Here is a 24,983-nt window from a genome sequence, read left to right as displayed (position 1 = left end):
GGGCATATGCCATGGAACCCCACATTCGGAGGCAGGCACAGGCAACTCCGTGAGTCTAAGGCTCAGCCTGGGCTACATACTGAGTTACAAACTGGCCAGGGTAACAGAGGGACATAGTGTCTCAAAGACAAACAAAATTGACCAACCAACTCAGCTCAAAATCATCCTATTGTTGTTCTCAGGATATATTTTGGAGTTGGTCCCTTTCACAAAGTTTGGCTAGTTTATTTTTCATTTCAGTCAATAACCTTTTTCTTATTAAGGAAACAATACCAAATTAAAAAATTATCAAGACACAGATAAAAGAACATTTTAAATTCTGATAATCTTACCATCCAGTGAATCACTTACAAAGCTCTCAGTGTTCCTTTCCTATAAGTACATTAGTGTATGAAAATGTGTTTACACTGTACGTCTTCGGTTTTGAGCATTTTATTTCAACAAGATGTTAAAAACATTTCATTGCTGCTATTTACCTGCTATATAATCTAGGGTACCTAAAGAGCATTTCTACAAATGACAGGAACATGGTATGTGCATGCATAGGACATACACTATCTCTGTGGAGAGACACTGTGACCATGGCAAATCTATAAAGGAAAACATTTCATTGGGATGGCTGGCTTACAGTTTCAGAGGTTCAGTCCACTATCATCATGGCGGGACAAGGCAGCATGCAGGCAGACATGGTGATATAGCTGAGAGTCCTACATCTTGTAGGCAACAGGAAGTCAACTGAGACACGGGGCGGTATCCTAAGCATCAGAAACCTCAAAGCCCACCCCCACAGTGATGCACTTCCTCCAACAAGGCCACACCCACTCCAACAATGCCATACCTCCTAATAGTGCCATTCCCTATGAGATTATGGGAGCCAATTACATTCAAACTACCATATATACTATATGTGTTACACTATTGCATCTATATCATTTGTATATTATATATAATAGTATAACATATATAGTATATGTCCTGTATAAATAGCACACATATATAAATATGACTCTTTAACTAATCTATTATCTTGTTTAAACAATTTGCTATTTACCATTTTGTAAATGGTGTTCTAGTCAGTCTTTGTGGCCAACACCTTTGCATAGATCCTCAACTCTTTCATTAGCTTGAATGCCTGCAAATAAAATAAGCCTAGTTTAAAGGACTAAGGGAAAAGAACATACTGTCAAACTGCCTTTTAGAAAGCGAGTCGCACATCTTAACTTACACGAGGTGCATGGGAAAACTATAGAGGCAGACTGGGATTGGTTGGAAGTCACAGAGGTGCCCAGCTCTCCAATGGAATGGGAAGCTAACTGCAGTGGAATGGGTGACAGGATATCATACCACGCTCTCCCTACTCTCTCTCTAGCCACAACTCACGGATGACATCGTCTTCTTTTGCCCTAGTTTCAGTCACTCATGGTTAGCCACGTTCCAGAAATTTTAAAACCAAACTTCCAGCAGCAGACAGTCCCTAACAGTCTGACCATCACACTGCCCTGAGTGTGGCGACCGTATCTTGCAACGCCCTGCTCCGGTGGCTGAGGATGCCAGTCGTTCCTCTGTCCTAGGCATTCCTTCATGCTGCAAATGCCACCCTACCGTCCATCACTCGTTAGCTGTAGATCTCGTTTATTAGATTAACCAGGTGATGCTGAAGCACCAGTGTCCTGGTCACCCTCGCGCGTGACCCTAATGCTAGGTCACAGCATCTCCACCTTCTCCTCTCCTCCCCTCATCAAAGAGACAATGCTATTTTCACATCCTAAGAATGATGCACGCAGAATGATAAGATATTCTGGGAGGGAGAACAACTTATTGCTGCATGTCATGAAGATTGCTCTTTTGGAGGCGGGGCTGGACGGATGGCTCAGAGGTTAAGAGAGTCTGTTGCTCTTCCAGGGGAACTGGGCCTGACCCCATGACAGCCCATAACCATTTATAACTCCAGTCACAGGGGATCTGATGCCTTATTCTGGCATCTGGGAGCGCTGGATGCGTGTGGTGTACAGACACACAAGCACGTAAAACACCCATATACACGAAATAATAAAACAAAATTATTTAAAAATGGTTTTTTTGCTATTAGCTGCTGTTAATAATCTTTCATAATGCCTAATTTATAAATTGAATTTTATTAAAGAGAAGAAACAATATCCTTAGGGATTGGCATTATCCACATTTTGGAGCATCTATTGAAGTATTTTTTCATAAAGGGAGATTAACAGTGCATTGTATTGAGCTCTTTCTTTGGGATTTGATGCTATCTTCCACCTCCTTGACTGAGTGTTTTTCTTGTACACTAACCAGTACAGATTCTCATTCATTCATATTCTCTGTGTGTGTGTGTGTGTGTGTGTGTGCACACGTGCTCTCGTGCATGTATGTGTGCACTCAGAGGCCAGATGTCACTTCAACCACTTCTCTACCTTATTTTCTGAGCTACAACATCTTGCTGAACATGGTACCAACTCACCTAGCCTGGTAGTTAGCAAGCCCCAGGGATTCTTCTTTCTGCCTCCCCAGAGCTGGAGCCAGGGGCACGTGTCTCCGTGCCCAGCTCCTGCACGGATGCTGGAGATTGACCTCAGATCATCAGACTTGTGAGATAACCCCTTTTCCGAGTGAAACATCTCCCCAGGCCCATTTTAAATGACATTTTAAGCAGAAAATCCCTTAGCTCTATTACTGACAGGCTCGGATTACACATATCAGTTCCAAAATTTTCATCCAAGTTTGCACTCCCAACTAGGGGCCAGAACTAGTCTTCAGCTTGACATTCTAACGAAGTGATAGAAATGACGTCTGAAATTGAAGCAAAAATCAACAAACACTCGTAGAACTAGAGAGAGTAGAATGTCTGATCAGAACACACGTTCCCTTCCAATTTCATGTTTATTGCTTTAGATTCTACCTGGCTCCAAACATGACTGGCAGCAACTTTCCCTTCTAAGCGTGTTTTCTAAATTGGACATTTCACATCACCGAAGATGCCAGCTCTTCTCCTAGCGTAAGGACATTTCTTCTATCATAACTGCTTGCTGTATTTGGAGGCTGAATGGCGGGGATATTGTTCTTAACCAGAGAAGGAAAAGAGGGGGTGGGGAATAGCTCATGATGATCGCAAACCCTGCTTGAAAAACCTGCCAAACAGGCAGCGATTTGAGGTACCAGTTCTATTAGAAAAAGTAAAAATAAATAAAAGAAAGAAAGAAAGAAAGAAAGAAAGAAAGAAAGAAAGAAAGAAAGAAAGAAAGAAAACAGGGCTCAGTTCCTCGGGTGCATAAAAGCACTAAAAAAAAAAAAAAATCACACAAAGTTGGGCCTCTGGGCTATTCACTTCCCCAAAGGCACTGCAATAGCTCAGAGGTCCGCAGTGCAGTCTGCAAGTGAAGAGGGTGCAGGGAGGAGCTCCCCAATCCCGCCCCTCCAGGAAGTCAGAGGCAAGAAAGCAGCCAGTCTCCTGTAGCTCTGCTTCCTTGGTTCGCTCTTTTTCCTCCCAGACCACCTGGCTCTTCCCAAACCAACCAGACCTTTCTGCGGTGCTGGCTCTGGTTTCTCGTTCCACATTTTGGATGATGGAGAAAGATGATGGTGATGACGACGATGATGATGGTTGGTTGGGTAGCCTTTGCGGATGCCCAGCTTTGAATTTCTTACCCAGCTCTCTTCCGCTGGCCTAACCCTTGTCCAGCACCTCTGCTCACTGAGCGCTTCGTGCCTGCAGTCAGGGACATGGTTCCAAACCCTGTACGACTCCCTGAAGGACAGTTAAGTCCATGGTATATGGCAAATAGATACTCAGAAGAAAATTTACTCTGCACGATGTCAGAACAAGAATAAAGGCTTATGTGCTTTACCAGTGGGGATGGGATTAATGGGCAGCAATGGCATTGTTTGACAGGGCACATATGTGACGGTTAGTTTTGCTGTCTGAACGCTTCCAAATGCCAGTGTTTTTGGGAAAAAGGATCATTCTCATCATGAAATCTCATGTCTTTTGCAATTTCAAGCCAATCTTAGGGTAAATAGGTCTCTGTTTTTAATTTATCTGATTTAGCAGTATGTTCAAATAGCAAGGGTCAACTACAGCAGAACTTCTCCAACACAAAACAACATGTTGATAGTCAGACCAAACATAAACTGTGCATCTTAACCCTTCATGGCTTACGGAACTATTTTCAACTATTTTTTTTTTTTTGATGCTTACAGTGTAGTAGGTATTACTGTCTTCTCTCTTTGGAGAATCATTCAGGAAGTTCAACGCAGAGCTTAAGAATGTGGGTACACACTCATAACCTCAGCACTGAGAAGGCACAGGTTGCAAGATCAGGAGTTCAAGGCTACCCTCAGCCAGTCAGAGGTCAACATGGGCCTAGAAATCATTTTTCACATAACAACTTTGATAAGAGAAGTAGACACTGAAGCTCGTTAACCTGGCTGTAACTTCAGCCTCTGCTCACAGAACGATCCTATAGAAGTCACTGAAACCCACTATGCCTCTGCTCGCCCCTACCCCTATGAAACAGAAAAAACACTCATCCTGTCCACCCACGGGGCTGCTTCATGGGTACCGACTATGTGCAAGCATTAAGGCAGCCGTGGTACAGAATCAAGCCAGTCAGCGCTACAAGAGTCTGCACGCAAACGCCTAAGAAGTACCAGCAAGACTCCTCCCCGGAGCTGAATATTTCACAGCCATAGGAGGAATCCTTATCTTTAATAATAATGATGTTGCTTCTGTGATCCATAATTTTATCAGGGCACAGATGATCTACTTTCACAAAATCAAAATACGTGCTAAAAGGGAAGCCGCTAGTCGGAGGTAATGACTCGAAAAAGGAAGAGCGAGGGCGAAGGGTTCAAGTGTGGCTTCCTGAGAGAGTCCGGTTTATTTTCTGTTTCCACAGAAATACCTGTGTGCAATTTAAGTGCTCATAGTCATTCCCAGGCACAAGAAAAGGCCACACTAAATGGAAGCAATACTGGTGACTGTTACCGTGTGTTTCCCACGGCTGCTTCCTCACTGGCACAATGCGGTGTTTCTGGGGGTTTACAGAGCAGCGGGCAGCTCTCTCTGTGGGAAAGAGCGCCATCACCAGGGAATGAGCTGGGGCTGGGAAGACAGCAGCAGCATCTTAGGGAACATGCTTTCTTGTTTCTGGTTTCTCAGAGCAACAGGGGTAATCACAGGTAGCATGTGAAAAGAGTGTGATCCTGGGGAACAGGGAGAAACACAGACTCACTGAGACACAGGTGGGTAGAGAAAGATGCAGAATCTAAAGTAATCGCAAAAACCAGGGCCAACCTGAAGATAATACCAAACCAAGAGGGCCACAGGAGAGAGAGAAGGAGCCAGCCACGGGGAAGAGAGAGAGGCACTAGATAGAGTGAGCCATAGTAGAGAGAGAGAGAGAGAGAGAGAGAGAGAGAGAGAGAGAGAGAGAGAGAGAGCACCACAATAGACAGTCACAGGAGAGAACCAGTGTGATATTTTCATCACAAGTGTGCCCGGTCAGCTTGCCATAGCAGGGCTCATAGAAGCCATCGACAAATTGCTAAGGTTCCTTCCTAGAAACGATACTTCCTCCTAAAGAACAAGCGTGGTCTGAAAGATTCAAAAGGGAAGTGCAATATGAAAGACCCCAATTGGAGCGTTCAGGCCACCCCTCCACAGGGTTCTGTGCTAAAAAGGGAATCTCGCTCTATGCAAGAACACAGCAACGTGCTATGGACTTTCACTGGTCGATGCGTTCTACGAGCCACAAATAAAAAAGATCAATAACACGATTGCTTCTTATCGATACAGGAGAGGTCCCATCTCCTGCTCCTCGTGGCTATTCTGCACGGAGCATCTGGACAGAACAAAGGTCTCCCTGTGATTTTCTCTTCTTTCCTTCTGGCTTGTGCTCAGGGGGTGCTGGGGACAGAGCTGGGGCCTTACTCATGCCAGGCAAACTCTTCGCTGCAGAATCACACCCACAGCCTATGACTTAAGTCCCCAAGAGTGGTCTTTGTCGCCATAAGCAATCTTTAAGTGTATGCGGAAGGGGGGAATATCTGGGGGTGGGGAACGTGTGCGCATGTGCCTGTGTGTATGCATGTGCGCACATAAGAGGCCAACCTTGGGCGCCATTACTTGAGCCCCACCCATCTTGTTTTTCAAAGGCAGAGTCTCTAATTAGACCAGAGCTCACCAAATAGGCTAGGCCTCCCAACCAATGAGCCCCAGCGTTTCCCTGTCTCTGCTAGGATAACAAGTATATAGCACACACCTGGTCTCTTCTACTTGGGTCTTTGGGATTCAGTTCAAGTCTTCATGTTTACAAGGCAAGTACTACTTCACTACCTATATCTCTCCAGCTCCCAGACAAGGTTTTAAAATCTACAGATATGACTGAGAAACTTACTTGCAGGGCTGGAGCTATGGCTTAGTGGTCAAGGATGCCGGCAACCAACTGTCACCCCAGTCCCAGGGGGTCCGGTACATTATAGGCACACCGTACCGACACGGTGAACCACGAGCAGGCAAAATGCCCACACGCATAAAGATAAACAAAATTCTCAAAGACTCTTATTTATGACTACTTTACATAAAAAGCAAACTGTGCTTTAGGTACTAAATCTATTCTCAAATATCTACTTCTGTGGGGTGACTAATTAAATATAATTTATGCTGGCTAAGCCAGGTGTAAACACGGTGGCACCCTATACAGACCATTAACCGTATCTCATTAGGAAGTTTCTGAATCTCCAAACCTGCAGACATTCTAAGGGGTATGATATAGATGAATAATTATGCTACCAAGGAAAGTACTAAAGAAGGTCCCTTAAGGGTCTTTAAAAAAACAGCTCTTAAAAGCCGGAACAGGAAGCAGGCTACAAGGTTATGAGGAATGGCAGAATAAAAATATGATGGTGGCCTATTTCCATAGTGAAGCACCGAAGAAAAAAATGACTTCCATTAAGTTAAAATGAACTGTTATTTCATTAAGCTGGTGTCTTATTTACTCTTTGCTCTCTATACGATAATAACGCGACTTGTGGAGAGTCAACCGTTCACAGCAGCACTTTTTAATTTAGGAAAAGGAGGAAATCGTAAACCATACAGGACAGTTCCCTGGTTGACACGGTTCAGCATGCTTGGGGGTAGGGGGTGAAGTGTATCTCAGACTCGAATCTTGATTAAACCTTTTGTCCTTGAGATGCAAAATAACCCTCTCATCCACGGTCAGCAGGGCACGCCCTCTGACGGTCTTCGGGCTTTTAGGATAGGGCTTTTAGGATAAATACGTACTGATCCATCCCCATTTGGCCACTGGTTTTCTGTACGGCTAGAGGTGCCCATTTGGAAGACACCTGTCTCTGGAAGGGGAGGGAAGCAGAGAAGTAACCCTTGAGCTTTCTAATCAGCCTGAACCCACTACGGGTCTTCCACAGCCCTTCTAGCTATGACTACTGTGTACTCCCTCGGCTGCCTGTTTCTCTATCATCTGACCCCATGTGTTGGGTGATCTCAATCCACTCAAGTTAGTTCAGAGTCGTCTACTGAGAAACCGATCTCCAACACACAGAACGCCACGGGTGAACCTGAATATATTCATTTGTACCGATGAACATATCAGTGGAGTATCCTTGTGGGCCAGTCTGTGGGCACAAGAGCCCTGGGAAAATGCAGAATAAAACGGAAGCAACGTCACTCGCTGGTTTGTCTCGGGGACAGCAGAATATGCCGTGTGCGATCAGAGAGCTTTATCTTTGAAGAGACCACAGAGAAGGAGGCGGAGCACCCATTGGTCAGCAGAGCAAGCTGTTACAAGGTGGAGTTATGTATCTCCTCCTCTTGTGATTGTCCGAAGTAAGCCACAAATGCCCAAAGCTCTTCGAGCTTTTATTTTTCAGAAAAATTTGCAAGCCTCATAAACTATTTTGTTATGGCCCCAAAATGTTCATTTGGAGGTACTTCTTTGAAAGAAAAGAGGCATTGCTTTGAGGGTTTTTTTTTTTTCCTCTCAGCAACAAGGAATGCAATTAGGCCTTTACTTGGCACTCTGCTCACAGCTTTCCTCTGCCAGGAAAGCTTAGTGGTAGAAACAAACCCCCAAGATGCCTTCAATACTGACCACAGCTGGCCTAGAGCTCGGGGGTCAGCCTCCGAGAATGCTTTGTTTCCCTTGGAAGTAACCTCCAAATGGCAGGGATTACAGGACCCAGGGTGCAGAATTCTTTCATTACAGACCTGAAAAATTACAATTTATTTGCTAACACCGGTCTCTCCAAGCATCAGCCGGAACACCTGCAAGCCTCTGGCGGACTGTTGCTGATAAGACGTTCTGCCCTTCAAGGCTCAGGGCTTAAAACCGCCAAGCACACCATTCTTGGAACCAGTGTGAGGCTCTGGGTAGATCATGTATTGAGAGAGCTGGTTTACCAAGTATGGACTACGGGTGACGTCAGAGCTCCCCACACTTTGGAAAGTGGAAACTGAGTAAAACAATGGCTGTCATGATTTGTTTCCTAGGAGAGACATTTTCTGCTTCTACAAAGATGGAACAATACAAAATTCGACAATTTTCAGATGTATACAAACTCGACAAGGATTTTTGTGTTCTTTAACGCTTATAATGAATCCCACCCCCACATCCCCCGCCGAAGGTCGGTTTAAGACACTGTTAAGGAAAATATTTGAAAACAACATGTGACTTGTTTGGGAAAACTTACTGATTTTTCAGACTGCACAGGTTTAGCACTTCCGTTCTTGATATGGTTAGCACAAGGAAACGCTAGAGTCCTGGTACAGCAGGTGCTAGGTACTGGAATGGCTATTGGCTACAGACCTCTGTTTAGGAGGGCCCAGTTACTAAAACATACTTTAGCAGTCCACAAGAGAAAACAGTTCAAGGCCATGGTGTGCAGACTCACCTGTCATAAGAAGGCTCTACAACATATTTTATCTTCTTTGCCTTTGGCAGAAGTTTTAGGGTAAACCAGGCTGTTGGTAAAGGAAGTGCCTGCCCCCATTAGGAATGTTGAATTTGGGTCAACGCCTCCTTTTTCATAAGAGGTCAATGAAAAGTTTGATGCGGAAGTGAAAGCAAACTTTAGAAGCACACTCTAAGCTCAGGAAGCTCCATGGCACATCCAAAAGCCCCTCTAGAAACTAGTGCAAGCGACACTAAGTCCAGCGCTCACTTGGAAAAGAAAACGAGACGCCCAGACTCAGTTACGTGACACATTGACGTACTGCCAAGGTATCTGTGCTTACTTCTTTACTATTTACTAAATTTTTCTAAAGAAAGTTGAGTCATTAACAACTGTTGAAATGCCAGTAGCATCAGTACCAGCTGTGGGATGCAGGACTAAGATCATAGGCACCCTGGATTTTTCTAAGACGGCCAAGATGTGCCGGGTGAGAACTCCAAGCAAGCCTCACATTCACACCGTGGGATGATGTCCCACAGCGGAGGCTGGCAGGTTAAATGGGAGTCAATCAACCTGAGCTGAATCAATTAAATTCCCTCTCGAGAGGCTGCAAACTAGGGAACCTTGCATCCCAGTGCCCAAAAGTCATGCTGCTTAATTACAATAACAGTAACGCCTTAGAGAACACACATGCCATCATTTTTTTTTAAAGATAGTCTCTAATTGACCTGGTGCTCTCCAGATAGGCTAGGCTTGCTAAACAGCCAGCTCCAGGGTGTGCCGGTCTCTGCTAGAGTAACAAGCATGTGCCATACATCTGGTGGTTTTGATTTGGGTTTCTCTTCAGAGTTTTAGCACTGATGTGCACATACTTGGGTAACAGTTTAGCCTTATCTGTCTCCATACTTCACATAAATGTAGTAATGTTCTATGCAGCAACACTCTTTAGTACCTTCTTTCGATATCATGTCTGCAGGTAGTTCATTTTATAGCTATTGTTGGTTCTTCCATTGCAATCCAGTATTTCAACACAGGATCACACTGTTAGCACATGTCTCTGGATGCACTTGAACATATATTTCTCCAGAACACAAATGTGGGGGCAGGTCATTTAAAAAAATCTTAAGTGGAATCGAAAGGAAATTAATTGCAATGTGTCTCTTGCCAATCAATTTTGGTATTAACTAGTTCTTATACGGCTTTGAAGAGAGGTCATTAAATTTCTAGATTTATCTTTCTGTGGACTTTAATTCCTGCACATTCACCAAATATAAGCTATGACCTTAGATACATCTTAACTTATTCTCTCAATCTGCGATTTTTCCAGTAGATTTATTGAAGCTGCTTCCCTCTAAATCAATCTCTCACCCTCCCTATTTTTACCTAAGTATTTTTCTTTTTGATAGAGCCAATATTGCATATACCGAAAGACGAAAACGTTCTCTCAAAATTTAAAGCAATTCTGCATCCAAAGTGTTCCATGTGAGCACTGAACATGGCTGTACAGCGAGAGGTTTTGATTCCGCAGGTGAATTAAAGAACGCAAGCACGAATAATAAAGACTAATTTTAAAAGGATTAAATCCAGCTCCCAAGCCTTTGATGTTTTCATTACTGTGGAGGATATTCTGTAACCCGAGTGTAGAAACAGGACCCAACTGACAATGGTGTGCCACCAACAACATGTGGCTGCCAGTTGTGACTGACTCCTTGGTAACCAACATAGCAACTCATGCTCCTTCCTGTACCCGGGAACTTTCCACATACCGTTCACATATGTGTCGTTTGACACATTAGTGTGACAACGGGGTTTGCTGAAGTCGATACTGTCATTGCCTCCCATCTTATAAGACACGGGAAAGTAACGTAAGTTCCCACATCCGTGACTCGAAAGCCATGCCTCAGGCTGGGGAGCCATCTCAGATTCAGTTCCCAGCACCCGCCCACATGGCAGCTCAGAACGGTCTATAACTCTGGGGGAACCAACACCTCCTTCTGCCCTCCCTGGGAAACGCACACGTGGTACACATACATGCATGCGGGCAAAGAGCTCATATATATATGTATTTATATATAATTTTTTAAAGCCATACTCTCATATTCATATAAATAAATAAAATATTTTTTAAAGTCATACTGCTTTGAACCTTAGACTGTAGTGTTATGCATTACTGCCTTACAACATGTTAGTGTCATTGCTGATGGCATTGTTATTGTTGTCTTGATAACAACAGGTTTTCACGGTCCGGGAATGGTCTGCGAACCACGGGAGGGAACTCTGCAGACATGTGTTCTGGTTTATGAGAAAGCTGTGACGATGACTGTAACTAGGCAACCCTCTGATTCTGGGAGAACTAATTAAGGAATGAATTAAGGGATCCAACGGGTACCCAAATTAGTCATTAGGACCCGAAGATCTGGAGCGTGGGTCTAAAGCCAGCGTTGGTGTTTGTTTCCAAAATAAAGGTGGTCAGATAAGTACCACAGCTCACAAATAAAACGGATTTAGATGGCTTATGCGTCCACACGGGAAAGACCCCTTCCTAATTGAATTCGGACATCTCTTCAGTTAATATGCATCTCATTTACCACCGTCCCGGTCATTCTGTAACTGCTGGCAGTAGGATTATGCTAAGGGAGAAATCATTTCAATCAGCCATGTCTGCACTGCAAGCATACAAAGATAAAAGCAGAGCATCTGAGCTGTAATTAGAAAATTCCTTAAGTGTGCTCATGGGCCATATGTTTTAGACAACCACCAACTGACGAGACTGGTTCCACAAGGGACGTCTCACGCCACCGTTCTGGGGCAAACCGTCAGGAGAAGCAGTGCTCCCACACCAGATCGGAGCGATCTCTTCAGGCCAAAGCACTTCCCCGTGCCACCTCTAATGGGATTAGTGGCAGACAGCTGGAGGCGTCTCAGCCTCCTGACGGAAATATGATCAGAATTGTTTTCATCTGGTTCATCTTCCCATCAGGCCGCTGCCTTCCAGTGGGATAATCAACACTTCTGATTATTGGGTGCACGTTCCAAGGAAACAGGAATTGACTGTGTCCTTGCTTGTCTGGTGGGGAGACGGCTGCCAGAATTCACATTATAGCTCTTCGGTTGCCTACGGGAAAGGCAGCTAAGCAGAGCTGGGGTGGTGGGCAGAGGGGGGTAGGGAAGGAGGGAGAAGGGGAGGGAAGGAGGGAGAAAGGAAAAAGGGAAGGGAAGGAGGGAGAAGGGGAGGGAAGGAGGGAGAAGGGGAGGGAAGGAGGGAGAAGGAGAGGAAAGGAGGGAGAAGGGAAAAAGGGAAGGGAAGGAGGGAGAAGGGAAAAAGGGAAGGGAAGGAGGGAGAAGGGGAGGAAAGGAGGGAGAAGGGGAGAGAAGGAGGGAGAAAAGGAGGGAAGGAGGTCCCATGCTCACACACAATGTGCATATGTATGGACACTGAAATAGTTCATCCAGGTTGTACTATAAGAATTCTCTTTTCGTAAATATCAAAGACTTCTATGGGGAAGTCAAGCACAAGGAAGTCAAAAATCCCATCCATGCAAGCATTAGGACCGACTCCCACCCGTGGCAACGGCTCTTTTCAGAGTTAGAGTCTTCTTACTGAAGTTTCGGGTTTATGGAAAAAGAATAAAGTTTAAGCACGAATGGGAAACCCAAGCGGCACCACAGCTTGGTTCTTCTGGACTGTGTCAATATGGAATTGGTGATTTTTAGTTTGAATTTCAAGACCAGAAATCTTTTCATGTAGAAATCAGACTGTTGGGGAATTTCAGACAAATTCTGAACCCAAATGAATTGGGTAAGATGAACCCAAAACAATACGCTTTCTGTCCACAAAGGCTTCTAACCTAACCGGTCACACACGGCGAGGCAGATAATGACGGAAACAGTTATGTTTTTCTTGTGTTTGTTTGTTTGTTTGTTGGTTTGAGGCAGGGTCCCACGTCTTAGCCCTAGCTGGCCTTGAACTCAAAAGAGATCCATTCCCCTGCCTCTGTGGCACTGAGATTATGGGCATGCACCGCCACAGCTGGCAACAATACAGATTTTCTTGGAAGTCAGTTTCCTTTACGAAAACGAACTTGAGAGAGCCAGGGCATCAGAAGCTGACTGCGATGATCCTAGCTCGGATGAGATCAGGCACGTTCAGGGTGGTGTGAATGTAGGCTATCCATTTATTAGAGGAGGCCGAGGCTCAGAAAGGTAAGTAAATGAGAACAAAGACCATGCCATGATTAGGCAGCAGAAACTGGTGGGAAGGCCAGGCTGTTTTGACTTGGAGGCCCGGGGTCTTTCGTGAGGTCTCAGTCCATGCTGACTAAGGACAACCGAGAGTCCAGCTTCCAGACTCACTGGGGACAGTCTTCCACAGCAGTGACAAGGGCAAGAGTGGCTGAAACTGCAAGGGTGGAACAGTCAGGCAGTCTGGAGTCCAGAACTCTTAACTCTTAACTCCCTTCTAAATCACAGGGATGTCTATAAAAGACCTTGTTTTCCTTTTCTTTCTGCGGTACTCCTAAGTATTTTACAAGATGCTATTCTAACAATAACTATGGAAACCATATAGCTTGGAGGGGGGTGTGGGTGGGAAGGGTGATATAGATGGGAAGGGAAATGTGGGCGGAACAGAAGTGGCTTAGATCGCTCGGCCACACGGCCCCCACTGGACTGCCTCAGTCCTTGTACTTCAATGGCGTCTCTGGTCTGAGACCTTAAGAGGCAGCTAAGACTCCCACAGCTGTGACTGGTCTCCAGGAGTCAGCGGCGCGTGAAGGATGATGTCACGGAGAAAGAAGGGACCATCTCTTCTTACCTGAGAATCCACAGAGGTGATCCGGAAAGCAGCTTAGGTTTTGGAGTATTCTAGAAAGAAAATGAATTTGGAGGGTCAGACTGGTTGGTCTCCCACTGGCAATGCCACCAACCCCTTAGGAACATCACCACCCCCTCCCCTTGCTAACACAGAATCTTGAGTCTGGCAGATAATGAGTTGGTCCTCACACAAGACTTAATTTAACCTTGGGTAGGCAGAGTAGTCTTTCCATGTCTCTGTTTACTCGGCAGTAAACTGGGAATAATAATAGCTTTCTCACCAAGTGTTTGACTGCACGGTAAGCAAAGCGTGCCACACATTCAGCACACCTCGTGCATGACGGTGATATTTAACAATAGCTAGCGTTTATCATGAATTCAGAGAGTGCCAGGCACTGTTCCAGAGCGCTGTTCCCACATACAAGCCCCTTTGGTCTTCCAAGAGAGGCGCCAGTATCATTGAAATTTGATCAATAAATAAGGCACAGAAAGGACACATTGTCTGACTAGTGAAATTATACTGGAATGTGCTATGCTGGGGGTCTATGGCGACACACAGGACCTAGATCATGTTCGCATAGTATTTGCCCAACTATTTAAAAATAAATGTCTGCTACCGTTTTGCTGTATAATATTATCTTTTAATATTATAAAATATTATATAATATTATATATTATATAACGTATATTATATACGTTATATAACCTATAACGTATAACTCTACAGAACTCACCACTAAGTCAGTTCCTATTAAGACACAGAGATGAGCACCCGACTTGTAAGTCAATCACCTACTAACTCACACACCACTCCAAACATCCCTGAGTTTCTTACTCGTCCCAGGGTCTTAAGTGATCTGTGGAGCACCCTGTGGGGGTTCAAAGCTCAGGTCAGAGGTCTCGCAGAGGCCTAAGGTCAACTTTCACGAGACCATTGGGGAACACGAGGAAGTAAGGGTGCTTGAAAGAAGAAAACAAAAGGGGATGGGGGAGGTCAAGTAGGGAATAGGAGAGGAACAGCGAAAATGAAGGGCCATTTGGTAAACCAGATACAGTAGAAGATTCTTAAAATGTGCTCATACATAAAAGGAATATAAACAGAATCATCAAATAATGTGTGGAACAAAGCCCCAACTAGACGTCTCTTAATACTGAAAGAAACCTCCAGTGCCAGGAATGGGTTACATCTGGTCGAGTGGTTGGCCAGAGAGGCCCATGAAACCCCAAAACAACCGAGGCTAATGCCAAGGTTATCGGTTGCTCTCCACACGCTAATGGAAAGGACTCACGGCTGAGGATAACACCCACATGACTCATTGAACACGGAGAAGCCAAGTTGGTGCTTACATAGAGGCTTTGCTCCTACTGACTGGTGTTCATGGTACTAGAAGGTACCCTGCCTGCCACCAAAGGAGAAAAGTAAACACCCACCCAGCTACAACCCCTGCAATCTGTGACGGTGACCTGCCTGTAAAGTATGCTGCTGTAATAGTGGTACAATCGTTGTGGGAGTAACCACCCACTATCCGACTAGCATTAAGAGTCACTCCATGACATGGAACCCACACCTGACACTGCTCAGGTGGCCAAAGCCTGAGACAAGATAGGACGTAGACCTACGGTAAAACCAAATACAACTGTTCTGCTAAAGGGATGTAGCAATAAAATGACTCCTGATGGCATTCTGGCCCACGCATAGTTCAGCATCCTCCTCAGCCATCGTCAGGAGAAGCTTCTTCCTTCAGCAGATGGGAACAAACACGGACACCCACACCTGGACAATGGGCAGAGAACAAGAGACCTCAGAACACCCCATCCTAAATGTGATACTGCCACCAAATCCCTCCCTACGGATCTCAGGGATGAGGCAGAAAGAGCCGGTGGAGATAGAAGACACCGAGAAAAGCGAGACCCTCTACACACCATTGGATGGGCGCACCTGTGAACTCAGAGACTGGGGCGGCGTGTAGTTGCCTCCCGGTTCTAAACCCGATGGGGTCCCAGCGCTGAGAGAGGGAGCAGACACACGCCCTCATCCCTAGCCCAGAATCCATCTCCAGTTGACAACCGCTTGCAAAGGGGAAGTGAGTTTTCTTGGACAGAGTCCCAGTGGGCCTACAAAGCACACGTCAGGGCAGGCCTCATGCTCAGCAGTAGGTGCCCACGTAGAACAAACTCAATGGTATCTCCAGGGGCTTTTTATCTCGTGAAACTTGAGACTTTTTTTTTTAAATTTTACAGATCTTTTGCTTATATAATATGGTTTCCAATTTTGTTTTTAATGGGTTTTCTGTGTGTGTGAATGTGGATCTCAGCATCGGTGGGTTTCTTGTGCTTTTCCTTTGACTCTTTTTTCCCTGTTTATTTTGTCCTATTCTGGTTTGTTCTCTTCTTCTTCATCATCATCATCACATTATTATTATTATTGTTATTATTATTATTTTAAATTCCTAGTTGTGTTTTAATGAGAAAGAGAAAGAAAGGGGGTGGGTTTGGGTGGGTTGGGAAGTAGGAAGGATCTGGGAGGAGTCGAAAGAAAAGATAAACAGAATAAACTGGATAAAAAAAGATTAATGAATGAATTATTTGTTCATTAATTCGTTTTATGTGCTTTGATGCTTTGCCTGCATATATCTGTGTGAGGGTGTCAGGTCTTGAAGTTACAGACAGTGTTGAAGTGCTGTGTGGGTGCTGGGAATTTAACCTGGATCCTCTGGAAGAGCAGTCAGTGCTCTTAACCGCTAAGCCATCTCTCCAGCTCCCGAAAAGCAAAATATTTTTAATAAAACATCTTATAAAAAAGAGATAAAATACCATGTCTGGCTCTGATATCACTTCTCTGGGTCCTTCTCCATCTGCACTAACATCTCTGAGGGGTTGTATTTAAATGACAAGACTGACCTGGATATCCTGAGTTCCTAGTTGCCAACTCTTTCCTTCAACATTTGCCTCAGCAATCTAGTTTCTGAGAGAGAATATATGGCTCCCGTGCCACAAACAATGTCAGGATAGCGCCAAGGCCATTAACATAAAACACAACCTACATTCCGTAATTAGCTCTGTGAGCCGCATCGATTCTTAGCACGGGGATTATTGGCAACCAGAAGACACGGGTAGAATGCAGTCCTGAGGACAGGCATGCAAGCCTACTTGACTTGCATTCTGAACCCTGGGAGGGGCCCTGAAGAATTCTATAGACTAATCTGAAACCCAGTGTGTTCAGCAGCTGGTGCATAAGGTGAGGAGGCTGATGGGTAAACAAGAAGAACATCAACAAATAAAAGAGAAATCAGCCAACTAATGAGATGCTCGGTTTGTTGGCCAGGCAAGAGATTGCCATGGTACAGAGTTCCTGAGCTCTCCTGATTTCATACCAGTGGCCATTTTGGTAGCTCTCTCTCTCTCTCTCTCTCTCTCTCTCTCTGTGTGTGTGTGTGTGTGTGTGTGTGTGTGTGTGTGTGTGTAGAAAGAGGAGGAAGGAGAGGGAGAAAGAGAGAAAGAGAGATTGAGATCTTTGGGAAACATTTACTTGATGTGAGATGCTACCGACTTTATTTACAGATCAGTTCATCACATTTAGGTCCATTTGCTCTCACAAAAGTCCCTCGGAGGGGAATAATTCAGCGAGTGTAATACCTTCCATTAAATAGGAATTGATCTCAAAATATGCTCTTCAAAGTTTTGACAAAAGCAATTTTCTGATGTTCTTTATGTACCAACCACCACCGACAAACGCTGTGGTGTTGACAACGTAATAAATGAGTTGTCAAAGAAGATATTAAACATTTATGGATTTAATTTTTAATAAAGGCCTTTAAACATACCCCCAGATATCCATCACCATTTGACACGAGGAGCAGCATTTTTGGTAAATCCAGTCCTCTACTACAACTGAACTGGGCACAAGATATTTACGGGTCTTCAACATGCCAAGCTGGTATTCCTTATGGGAGCGTAAACAGCTTACAGCACAGACGTTCGGAAGGCACAGAATGCCTGTGCATGCCATGGAGTGTTTTGCTAGACGATGAGGAATGGACACACTGCCTTTGTAGTGCCTTTCCCCGCGCCTGGGAATCACAGAGACTTTAACTCTTAGCAGACTCCGAAATGGACTTTATCTGATGCAATGGCAATGTGGTTGATTTCATGTGTCAGCCTCAGAGACAACCGTGCACTGCAGTGCTCACGGAGACATATAAGTGAGGGCTCCTTTAAGCCTGGAATGAAAAAAGGTGAAATTTGGTAGTGGTGATTCCCAGGGTGCAGGATGACAGGTAATTGGGTTTTTCTCTTTATTTTGCTTTCTGGACTTTCTATAATGAGTGCGCATGATTGTAACAATTTGGGGAAAAAAAACCTTAAGTCTCGTATATTATTAAAAACAAGTTCATGCACGGAAGATTGGGAAAGGCTTGAGAATCAAACACACTTGGGTCTGATGCCCAGCTTGGACCCTTCTGACCTTGATGCCCTGTGCACAGGCATCAGCAGCTCACACTTTGCACAGATGGGTGCAATGAGAACAGCGTGAAGGCCTAGCAGGGTGGAGGATGCATGGAAGATGCTTAGAGCTTTCCTGGTAATCAACAAGGAATCAATAGTTTGGCGTCAATAAACTGGTGCCTTGGACCAACTGCTTATAGAATGGCTGTGAGTTAGACCTGGTGATTTTTCAGAAACCCTCTAACAGTTAACAACCCAGAAGAAGAGAAAGTAGGGCTTCACTTCCTCAGTTCCCCTTACTCCTTCCCATTACAGTAACTAGATTTCTATAAACCAGGACTCTGTGGTCCCCTGAACCAGCTCCAAGACCTCTTACTGGGAGCCAGGCGGTGGTGGTGAACGCCTTTAATCCCAGCATTTGGGAGGCAGAGGCGGGTGGATCTCTGTGAGTTCGAGGCCGGCCTGCTCTGCAAGAGCTAGTTCCAGGACAGGCTCCAAAGCTACAGAGAAACCCTGTCTCGAAAAACAAAACAAAATAAAAACAAAAGACCTCTTACTGGGAGAAGCTTCTGTTTGCACTGGGTGGCAGTGAATGCAGAGACTCAGAACCAAAGTACTGAGAATAACCAATAACTCCAGTACCCCCTCCAAGGCTCGGAGAACGTGGTGGAAGAAGAGGCAGAAAGAACGTTAAATGTCGGAAGACAGGAAGGAATGCTAGGACACCTCATCTTCCGGACACAATATGGTTCCATAGCCATGAACCCTCGGTAGCATTGGCTACCTGTGTAAGGCCTTCATAAGCCTGGGCCATCAACATTCATCATGGGTTGGGGGAGGGGCCTCATGAGACCCTACTCTTTCTTAAGGAGATATAGGCAGTTAATGGTTGCTGGAAAGTGGGGGCCCTATTCCTTAGTTGTACCACCTTTGGTTAGTCACCCTTGCTTAAGCGAAAACAAAAAACCCCAAACCCACAAGCAACCTTAATTAAATTCAGTGGGGGCACACCCAGTCACACATGGTGTGACGTTGGAAGGAATTCATTAGCAAGAAGTGCTTGGTGGGAGGGGAGAAAAAGTAACGGTGAGGGGAATATAATTGAAGCACGTTATAAAGATGCATGAATTTGTGAAAGAATTCAGTTTTAAAAGTTAAACCAAGAAGAACACCAAAGTCCTCAGACTGGGACAGGAGTTGGAGAAGGGCAGAGAAAGGAACCACGGCTGCTGTCATCCAAACCTTCACTTTGTATTTTCTTACAATTAACGTGAGCCAAATGAATCAGGAGACGGCTTAAATGGAGTTAAGAAACAAGGCTATAATTCGTTGCCATTCTTTTTACAATATGTGGCTATTAGCATCCTAGCCATGAGAAGACAGGTCGGTCAGCCAGGTTTACGAGACTGTATATATATATATATATATATATATATATATATATATATATATTCAACAAAATATGGTGGTTGGGCTATGCTGCCCCTTGGATGTATGCTGGTGTTGATTATAGCAAGAAGAACTGACTTAACCGGCTTTAATATCCGGCCAAGTATTTGTTGACACATGGAAATGAAAACTCTCAAAACCGCGAAGAGCCGGATACACAGGTCATATCCCATCTTGTTGCCCCCCCAAAGGGCTTCCCAAAGTCTGCTGCTGCATCGGGATTATGGGCTGTGGATGCTTCCTGGGTTGCGGTCAGAAAGAAAAAGGATTTTCGTCGTAACTGGATTAGCTACATTAATGAATACTGGCATCGTCCACCTTAATGTAGAAAAACTCAGCAGGACAAAAGAAGGTGCAGCATTGACCCACCCGCTTTCTCGACGGAGGTACACCCATCCCCCGCCAGAGTAAGCGGGCTTCTTTCCCTACGTCTGCTTTCTCGCGGTACTTTCGCGGGGCCTAGCGCAGTGCAGACTTTCTGGAAATGGCTGCTGAAGAAATGCATGGGATGAAACTTTGGCACCGAAGCAAGCAGGAGTTTCACGAAAGTTTCCAGCGTGGAAAGTAAAACGAACCCCACAAACTGATCCCAAATGAGAACAGCATGCAGGTTTGGGCACCACCGAGCTTGCTCAGGAAACCCTGGGCCCAGTGGGCCTTGGCTCAGTTAACCTGGGTGGAAGAGGTTCATTTCAGGTATCTAGTAGGTGGCTCTCACTCCTGAGGGATGCCTCAGATGCATTTCAACCGTTAATTACCCTCAGACATCTTCATAAGCATCTTCCCACATAGCCCAACCTATCAAGGGTGGCCAATGAGTAAATCCCATCCTCCTAGCCCTGACAATCTGGAAGGCAGCAAGAGAGGGAAGTGAAGAAGTAAGAAGAGGGGAAGGAGCAAGACAGATCCACACAGGCCTATCTTTCCTGGTGTCGAAGTTCCTTCCTTCTCCATCTCTTTTCTGCTCTCCAGCACCAAGATTATCTCAACAACCAAAGTCTCTTACAGTTTTCTACAAGGCTATTTGACCAGAATATTTTTTTTTTGGTTGTTTCTTTTGTGTCTTTTTATGCAAAGCTGAAATGGAGAGCAAATATGTCAGCTTTGCTTGTGTTTCAGGGCAGTCTATGAGACCCAACGTCCACATTTTAAATTGAAGGTGGAGTCTTGACTATTACAGCCTTGCTGTCCTGGAACTTCCTATGACCCCCGGCTGTCCTGGAACTTCCTATATAATCCTGGATGCCCTGGTACTTCCTAGGTAGCCCTGACCAGCCTCCAGTGCATGAGTGATCTTATTCCCTCTGCCTCCCGAGTCCTGGAATTCTGGGCGTGTGTCAACACACCAGTTTAAACGTCCACTTTAATGAAGGACTTTAATGTGTTCCCAAAACTACCCTTTCAGGTCACTGGGCCCCCTTATTCCTCAGAAAAACTTGCCTCAGGAAGGGGCATTAAGGTTTTAGAGATTCTAAGCTAGGCAATCAGGAGTTTTGGAGCCAAGTAAACGCCTGTGCCATTATCAACAAAGAAGGAAGCAAAGAGTCAGAAGGGTCGGCGGGATCAGGCCTAGGAAAGGGGCCTGTTGCACACACCTTTGTGGATATATTCACTGTTCATCTGAAGATATTTTAAACTGGCTTCTCCTCTAGGGGCATGACCTATGACCATTACCTAATAACCAAGGAAACAAAGCAGCAAAGAACTCACGAGTTAGCAAGATGGTTTGCCCCATATATTTGATCTTCCAAACAATCGACGACTTTCATCCCCCGTTATCTCTGCTGGAGAGTCAAGGGCCTGGGTGGGTCACATGCGAGGACAGGACCCTGCCCAGTAGACTAAGCGACGGGCCCAGTCTTTAGAAAAGAATTAAAGAGTAGCTGGTGGGGCCCTTCCCACCTACAACACCACCATGGCCGGGGCAGGGGCGGCACAATCAGCAGCTCCAGCTGGAGGAGAAGTTCTGCCAAGATTCGAAACTTTCCTGACCCCTGGGACTCTGGAGACAATGCTTCAAGAACTGAAAGTGACCACAGGAAGCCGGATAATTTTCGAAGACAAAAACAGGCGAGCCCAAGAGATGCAAGACCTCGAGACTCCAAAGCCCAAAGCCAGCTGCCCCGACTGGACAGTCACTGGCTATCAGCCCTGCAGCAAAGCTTCCTCGCTCCCCTGTGGAAGCTTTGCGCCCAGGGTTTCTTTCTTCATCGCTTGTTTTATGAGGCATTGGAATCTACGGAATGACACACCAGGATCGCCCATGACAAGGTGGCTTCAATTGCCCCTTTGTTGTGAGGAGCCCTGTGAGGTACTGACTGGCAACACCCCTGCCTTCTTCATCCTATTAATTATACACTTTTCCTACAAGATTGGCTGCCACCCTGCATACCATGAGTCATACCTGAGAGCTGCCAAGATAAATGTTCCAAAAGCTGACTTTTTAAAGACAACCTGCCAGCTCACCAACCAGGTCTTTGGTCTGGGGGAGGAGTACTTCAGTATCCCTCAAACTCTCCCTGTCTACGGACCGTTGCCCACAGTGGTTACTGCTTCTCCTTCTGGGTGCACTGTCTTGTGGCTAAGGCTAAAGTTTTTTTTTTTTCTTTCAATACCAAACCGGCAAGTGGAGAAATGTACGATTTCTTTTGACGGGATCATTTTGAGTGTTGGCACGGCTTAAATTCCTAAGCTGATTTCTGTGAGGCACTCCAGTTCCTGGGGAGATAAGTGGTGCTGGCCCGGTCCCTACAACTGAAACAAAGAAGGGCTTATCGTAGTGACTACATGGATGTCTTCTTCGTGTGCTCTGCCTCCTTCAAACAATCACACCGACAATGCTTTCCCTGGACTTAGCGCCTTACTTTAATGAGGCTCGATTCCAAGATACAGAAGAACATCCGTACAGAAGAGGAACTCTCCGGAGCCAGCTAAGAGTTCCAGCCAAGAGTCCTATCTCTTACGTGGCACCCAGTGGCATTTTTTAGAAAGCACAATAGTGACTATTCATTCTGCGGCCTCAGAGTGGCAGGCGGGAGTGGGTGCCAGACGGCTGCCTTGACCTCCACCTCCACTATCTGTGACCTCGGACGAGCAACTTATCTGCCCTCAGAACGTCCTCCTCTGAAAATGGGGTTGACAGCCCTAACCTCAAAGGGGCTGCGTCATGGTGCATGGAGAACTCCATCATAAAAAACACATAGCCTATAATCTGGCACATTAGTATACATTAAAGAATTCTTAAATCTTTTATGTTTCCATAAAAACGCCATTAGTTTTTATGGAAAAATAAATCTTTGGATCTGTTGTCTATGCACATAAAGTAATAGATAGGATATTAACCGTGGTGTTTTTGAGGATGGCGAAGAATTAGAAACGAGCTAACTACAAGGAAAGGATAACACCCAAGTATATTCATATACTGAAATTTACGCGGTCACTCTAAGTGTTTCCAAATGTTTTCTGACAGGGAACTGTTGACCCTAGAATTTAGGAGAATAAAGCAAGAAAAAGAATTCACCTAATAACCATAGTTCAAATGGGCACAGCACAGGCAACGAACCAAACGCCACTCTTCCTAATTCTAGCCATAAATAATGAACAGCCCATTTCATAGAAGAGTAAGTGGAGATTGAGAGAGTTTGGGAATCACAGTCACTACATAATAGCAGTCGGTAGAGTGGGAACTAGAATCCCCTGGTGTCTGAACTGAAACCCTTGAGAGGTGGGGTTACTAAGGATTGAGCCCAGTGACTCCCGAGTTACACCCTAAGGATCCAAAGTACCGTTAACCACTGTTCTACTCTGGTTCTTCAGCACTAGCTTTCTGTGTTCACCATGGGGCTTGTTTAGAACACACGCACCACATGCACCCTAAAATGTGTACTTGAGAGGAGCACACATTAAACATCAGTAGTAACAACCTCCAGGGGGTAAAATCTTAGCCATGTCCACTTGGCATGCCTTAACTATATGGGTTTGAGTTTCTTATGACTAAGTGACCTTTTACTTTTTACATTTAGTTCAAAGCAAAAAAAAAAAGTCTATAAAAAGTAGTTTGTGCATAAATGCTATGAAACAGTAACGAAAGCACTGTGTGGTACTGGAAAGATATTTGACATGAATCTAAAAAGTCCAAGTAGTATTCTTGCTAAAGCAACCAAAAAAACCAAAACAAAACAAAAAAAAAACACCCCCAAAACTCTGCAAATGAAAGACTATTCTGCTTGGAGAAAACACATTCATAATTGACACCATGCCACCAACACAGCTGTACTATTGACATGCTATTGTCATGGAGCGTGTCTGCATGTCTGTAGGTGCCTGCTCACTGTCCCGACATGCCTCTGCCTGGTACTCTCTCTCCTAGGAGGTGTGGATGGGAATGCATGCTGAAGTAACATCTGAGAAGTGACTTCCTGTCACTTCCACGGTTTACCACCATGACTCTACACAGAGGAGCTGAATGAGGTGACAAACTCGGGAACTTTTTCACAAGAAAAAAGTCAGGGAACTTAAAGCTCATTCTAAATTAATCTCGTTTCATCCACAAAAGGGTTTCTATACTGCGTAATAAACAGACTGCGTAATAAACAGAGACTTAGCAAACTGGGCTGAAACTATGCCCTGCCAAACCCTCTGCAACAACAAAGGGAAGGTGAAGGCCATCACCTTAGTGTTTAGTTGAAAAATCTAACAAAATTCTCATGCTGAAGTCTCTTGTAGAAACAAAGAGACTCAGCTGGGTGGTGGTTGTGCACACCTTTAATCCCAATACTCGGGAGGCAGAGGCAGGTGGATCTCTGTGAGTTCGAGGCCAGCCTGGTCTACAAGAGCTAGTTCCGGGACAGGCTCCAAAGCCAGACAGAAACACTGTCTCGAAAAGAGAAGAGAAAAGAAAAAAAAAAGAAATAGAGAGACTCAGCTGTCGAGAGTGGGGTGGGGGCTGACTCATGGGCAGAGTGCTCACCCCGTCTTTGAGAAGCTCTGGTTCCTTCCCCAGAACTGCAAAAAGCCCAAAGCAAACCAAACCACAAACTCAAGCACGTGCTTGCTAAGTTAATGAAAGTATCACACACACACACACACCCACAAAAACTAAATTCAAAACTGGATTTCAAAACTGTCTGGACAATGAGGGGAAAAGTAGCTTAACAAAATCAAAATCCAAACAACAACAAAAACTAAGATAGATATGGACTCCTCTGAGTAAATCTTCTGAATGCAGAATTGGTTGCTTGAGCAGAGAAGGGACCCCAGCCATGTTCAGAAAAAGACATGGAAGGTTTATTCGCCTTTGTATATGAACTAGGATACACTGGCCTCGGCTTATAAAGGAGGCATCATGATACTTG

General features: G+C 45.0%; 1 protein-coding gene across 5 annotated transcripts in view; it reads right to left on the bottom strand.

Annotated features, from left to right (window-relative positions):
- The window catches only part of Spats2l (spermatogenesis associated serine rich 2 like), a 170,955-nt gene that overhangs the window by 131,102 nt on the left and 14,870 nt on the right, over nucleotides 1–24,983 (bottom strand). For all 5 annotated transcript variants that reach the window (XM_085684154.2, XM_085684157.2, XM_048456106.3 and 2 more), the window contains exon 2: nucleotides 13,736–13,785. In XM_085684154.2, coding sequence (XP_085540280.2) covers nucleotides 13,736–13,785 — 50 coding nt within the window. The remainder of the gene's footprint in view (nucleotides 1–13,735; nucleotides 13,786–24,983) is intronic.

The sequence above is a fragment of the Myodes glareolus genome, chromosome 27, assembly GCF_982192425.1.
Source record: "Myodes glareolus chromosome 27, mMyoGla1.1, whole genome shotgun sequence".
In the NCBI taxonomy this organism is placed as follows: Eukaryota; Metazoa; Chordata; class Mammalia; order Rodentia; family Cricetidae; genus Myodes; species Myodes glareolus.
Note: the sequence above shows the minus strand (reverse complement) of the source record. Positions and strands in the feature narration are given on the sequence as shown.